This window comes from Brassica napus, chromosome C6 (assembly GCF_020379485.1).
Source record: "Brassica napus cultivar Da-Ae chromosome C6, Da-Ae, whole genome shotgun sequence".
NCBI classification, from domain to species: Eukaryota; Viridiplantae; Streptophyta; class Magnoliopsida; order Brassicales; family Brassicaceae; genus Brassica; species Brassica napus.
This window is the reverse complement of record NC_063449.1, coordinates 25,039,271-25,044,843: the sequence shown is the minus strand read 5'-3', so window position 1 is coordinate 25,044,843 and position 5,573 is coordinate 25,039,271. Positions and strand designations below refer to the sequence as shown.

Here is a 5,573-nt window from a genome sequence, read left to right as displayed (position 1 = left end):
TGAGCAAGGTCTTGAAAGCAACTACATGAGTAGTTAAATGAGGCGTTTTCCATTTTTAACATCTCTAATAAATTATTTGATACGTTTTTACTTGATTTCACAATGTAAAATATTTCACGCTTAGAAAGTACGGATCAAAATAGTGAAACATATATGCAAAAATGTCTAGTGAAATTATTAAAATCGTGAACAAAGAAGAATGGTATGTTCTCTAATCGAGTTGTTTATTTGTGCACCGGCCAATACAATGGTGTGTTAATATGAAATTATGAGTTTGGAAAAGTTAGTAATTTAAGAAACGGTCTAACTTAAATTGACATCATAGATGGATGCATTAACATAAAAGCTAGTGTGTGAAGTATTTGTTGTAAGGAGACACTAGTTGTTGCTTTATCTATCATCTACATTTAATTTACATTATTGTTTGAATCATATGTATCAATGACTAAGGAGGTTAGTGGGAGTATATTTTTTGTCGATTTGGTTGTTTCTATGAGTCAAGACATTTGTTAAATTTGTAAAAAGTCCTAAAGATTTTTTAATACTTAAAAGTTTACAAAAAAATCATAGTATAATGATTTTCAGAATCTAGAGGATATATGCACGCTTTTTCAAGTTTTTTATGAGTAATTTTTTTAGAATTCAAGTCTCAATAACATTAGGCTTTGAATAGTGACCAAGAAACGATGAATATTCAATTTCTTATCATTCCTAAAAAATCACCATTCACAAGGAATATTTTTTCCTTCTCATTCTCTCTTATTCTTTTTATTTGTAGGAAAAATAAAAACATAATTATTCCTTGTTAAATTTGAGAAGAAACAATCATTTCTTTTAATTCTTGTTATTTTATTACTATATGTTCCTTTCCTATTCGTTTCACTTATTCCCAAAATGATTATCAGTCATCTTCTAGATTTGATAGAATCAAAGAATCATTAAAATCCAAATTTTTTGAATAACAATGGATTGTGTAAGAGTCATACTAGAGGAAAAAGTGTTTCAACTCATCTTTCTTTCTTCTTCTAAAATAGACATTGCTATTTTCTCTATAAATATATAGTCAAAATAACATTCTTCTATTATAGAGTCATACTTTTTATTTTCAAAATAGTCTTTTAACTTTTAAACTTTCTAGTTACAACCAAAACAACTATTTTTTTAAAAAAATACACTTTTTATAAAAATGGAATCACACTTTTTATTTATATAGTTTTTTAGGAGAGTTTAACTCAAACAAAGTCACAATTTTATGAAAAATATTTTATTAAGTTAAAAGTAAATAGGGTTAACTATCAACTTTCATAAATAAAAAAGTACTTGCTGTAAAATTTATATAGAACCTTATAAGCATCTTCATTTTTAGAGGTAAAAATAAAACACATCTCTATTTTAGAGTTATTATATTTTAGAGGTAAGAAAAATAAAATAAAATACATTGGAGATGGTCTGGGAAAATTAAAAATCATCAAACCAATACCACCTGATTTTATTAAAAAAATGTTAGAATCCATTAACCAATAACAATTAAATTGGAGAATTTTAATAATCGTTACAAATTCACATCCCACTAAAATCTTTCTATACTTTATAGATTTTTCAATATACATAAATATTTAAATAAATAATAACTAATTTTTATTTTTTGAATAGTACATGTTTTAATTTGAACTTTTTTTAATTTTTCAAAAAAAATCAAAAATTTAATTTCAAAATCCGAAAATTATTATTGAAACTATTTCTAAAAATTTTAATATTTGTTTATTTATTTTTAAAAATTCTAAACCCCACCCCCAAAACTCTATCCCTCAAATCTAAAACCATAAGTCTATAATAGTTAACTTTATGCTATTACTTTTTGGAAATTTCTTTTAGTATTTTTTTATTGGAAACTCTTTTGGTGAAAAAAAAACTTAAAAGAGTCAATTTAGAGAATTTCTCATAAAAAATGTAATCAGTTTGTTGGCAAGAAAAAGCAATGTATTTAGCTTTGGATAAAAAAGTGTAGCTTTAGGGGTAAGCTGAACAAACCATCTACATTGGGCTATGTTTTACGCTTCCTCTATAAAACTGACATACCCGGGAGGGAACTACTCGTTCGTATCAATCACTTTGGAGACTATTGGGATTTGGTCATGACACCCACAATTATCAAAATAAAAAGTAAAAAAAATAACCATCTAATAATTAACAATTTATAAAATATGGTTTTAACATAAACAAAAAATCTTCGCAATAAAAATACAAAGAATTGAAAGAGAAAATGAGAGGAATATTTAATGGAAACTCAACACTTAACTTTCTCTAATGTCTTCAAAATCTTCTGCTTTGCCCATTCACACTACAAATACAAAATACAATCACAATCAATTCTCTTCTAATTTCTGATCTCCTCAAATTGATTGTTCCTCTTCATTCATCTCTTCTAAATCTAAAACTGCCCCCTGACTCTTTCCTACTCCTCTCAACTCTAATCACTTCAACACTTGGAGATTGAATCATCTCTCTCTCGGTTTTAAGTCTACACCAGTGTAGGCATTGTTCGGAATCAAATCTTGCATATCATTCTCTTCGGTCGTGTAGCTTCCATCCTTGCATCTCTTGCTTCTCATTTCAGCCACCTTCTTGTGTGAGTTTGAGTGAAGAGCCGGAGTGAATGTTGGACTAGCAGCTGGACGGTACTCCGGGAAAAGCCTTCCTGACTTGTAACGCACGCCACACGCGTTGCAAAGCGTCTTTGGACCGTTAGGTCCAAGCCTCCATTGTGGAGTCTTGGTGACCTCACAATGCATACATTTCCTAACTGGATTTTGGTCTAAACTATACGAATCAACGTTGCTGTTTCCATTCACTTCAAGATCAATCCCTGAAGAAGAAGATGAAGAAGTAACCTTGGCCTTCTTCTTCTTCTTCTTAGTTATCATCTTGCTGTGGTCGGAGACAAACTGCTTCGGTATTCTAACGATGAGGCACGAATCAACAATGTCTTTGACTCCATCCTTCTCATGGAGATGTGGACGAGGGCGCTTAGTGCGTGGACGACCCTGCTTTCCAGGGAGGACAAGTGAGGTTGTGTTGGTCGTCTGAGACGATGAGGAGCTGCTTTCGAGCACCGACACTGGACTTGAACTTCTGAATGTGCTATAAGAAGACGATGAGTCCATGTTCGTTGAAAACGAATCTTCCTTCTTCTCAATCAAGCTCGGTGGCCTTTCAACCTTAACAATATCTTCAAACTGTAGTTTTTCCGACAAAGAAACATATAAGTCAACGTCAAAACAAAGAAGAGTGCAGAATCACATAAAGATCAGGTTAGGGTGGAAACTGACCGGAACATAGAGCTCAGGTGAAGAGTCAGAGTTTGTGTTGGTGTTGGAAGAGAAGAGTGGATCAGAAGCGGGCGGCCACGTGTCGTGATGAGTGGTCCAGATGTTAGGGAAAGAGTCGGATTCACCGATGTCGAAACCGACGTCGATATCACCACCGGGAAAATCAAGAATGTCGTCCATGTTGTCAAAGAAGTTGCCACAATCAAGATCCTCAGGGAAGAAGCTTTGTCCAATCATCTTCTTGTTACAGTTTAGCAATTAGCTGGAGAGAAAATGAAGTTGATAAAAATGAAATGATTGATATATAGAGGAAAATGACAAGAGTTTGAACAGACGAAGTTTCTCAACAGTTTCTAAAACTTTGAACCACATTTTGGAACCATCTTCAGAAATCAAATTTTGAAAATGAACATGCTTTGGCCCACTTTTTAATTTTTTTTGTTTTTTTCAAGTGGGTTACAGAAATAATGGCTATACAAGGACCATTCTTCTAAGTTCTAAGTACAAATTCAATTGCAATAGACCAATGGCTCTACAAGTCAAAAGTAACCGTTAATTAAGCATTCTTGATTACCTAGCTTTCTAGAATTTTTCTTTTAACACACACAAAAAGAAAAAAAGAATCGAAGTTTCAATTTTCTCAATTACCAAAACAGAGAATAAAGAATGAAAAAAAAAAAAGCAGAGTTCTAAGGAAATCAGAAACAGAGAATTGCACCACCGACACCTCATTAACTCTGCAAAACCCCATTTTTATACACTACATAGTCTTAAAACTACATTTCACATCCAAGAATCCCCAAGAAAAGCAAACACGAAACCTAGAATGGGAGTGTGAAATAGATTTATAGAGGGAATTCAAACCTCTGTTCAGTGTGCTATGCAGATCGTATGAGAGAGAGAGAGATGGAATATAAGAAGAGAGAGAGAGAGAGGAGATTGCTTAGAAAGGAAAAAGGAGTGATTGATTGGAGAAATGGGTGAATAATGGAGAGCAATAGCTTCTCTCTGATTATTATAAAGAGTTAGGTTTGAGAAACACCTCTCTCTCTCTCTCTCTCTCCTTAATTTCTGCTAGCTGTATTTTACCATAACTTACCCTGTCTTCATTTGGAAGTCTCTTTCCTTATCTCTCTCTAAACAATTTCATATAAATAAAAAAATATCTTAATCTCACCTCCCTCATGTGGGTTCCATTTCTGGTTGAGACTTTGGATCCAATTGGTAATGGCTGTAGTTTTAAAATTTTTATCGTAAAAAAAAATTTGTAGATTTTTTGCTGTGGCTTTAAATTTTATTGCTGTAAAATTTTATGAAAGCACTAAAAATTGCTTTGAATATTTGGCTCTGCAGAGCACTTATATAGTAGTAGATTATTTCTACATATGTAGTTTAAAAAAAAAATTTAAAGCTTGATTGCTCTGAATTTGGTGCTTTAGAAATAAATAGGGCTGTGAACAGCACCTACAACAACTACCGATCACCCCCTTTGCCAAAGATGATTTTATTCACAAACCATGCTTTGCTGTATAAAAGTTACATGTGTTTTTGTAAAGCAATGGTTTTAAGTAAAAACTTATTAAGTTAAAAGTTATTTATGTGTTGTAACGGAAGATAAACACATGAACTTTATAGTATCGAATTGTCATAATAACAAAAAGAATTGTCATTAAGTGAGTATGGACTTTTATAATTTAATTATATGAAAAAAGAAAATATATTGTAAGATTATAACGCGCATAATGGTTTTGCTCCTAATAAGAAAAGTCAATGAACTAATGGGAAGGTGAAATGGCACGAAGGAGATATACGATGTTTACGCGTACATGTAATTCCAATTTTACATTAGAACTTTTTTTTTTTTTGACATCCGTGGTGGATCCCAGGCGGTAAGCCTAGACTAATCCCCACGAGACCTTTCATCCGGGCACACAAGGTTATAGGCGGGAAGGTGACCAAGGCGACTCGAACCCAGAACGGACACTTCAGCTGGAGTTCCATTACCACTAAACCAAGAACTCTTGGTTATTTATTTTCTTATTAGGTGTTTTCCTGCACCATGTGCTGTAAAAAAAATTTTAAATCTAAATTATATTTAGAAATAAATTTTATTAAATATTACAGATTTTACTATTTTTTTACTAATATTTAATATATATTTGATATATATTAAATCAATTTATATAAAACTAATAAAAATGATATAACATTGTATAATTATCAAAAATTTAGCCTAAACAATAT

General features: G+C 31.8%; 1 protein-coding gene across 1 annotated transcript; it reads right to left on the bottom strand.

Moving 5' to 3' along the window:
• Positions 1–2,173: 2,173 nt before the first annotated feature.
• Positions 2,174–4,445, bottom strand: LOC106411324 (GATA transcription factor 8). Its single transcript, XM_013852068.3, has 3 exons — positions 4,194–4,445; positions 3,330–3,591; positions 2,174–3,236 (listed from the first exon to the last, which is right to left on the bottom strand). Exons 2-3 carry the CDS (start codon positions 3,564–3,566, stop codon positions 2,499–2,501), a joined length of 975 nt encoding a protein of 324 aa, XP_013707522.2. The 5' UTR covers positions 3,567–3,591; positions 4,194–4,445; the 3' UTR covers positions 2,174–2,498.
• Between the last annotated feature and the right edge of the window lie 1,128 nt (positions 4,446–5,573).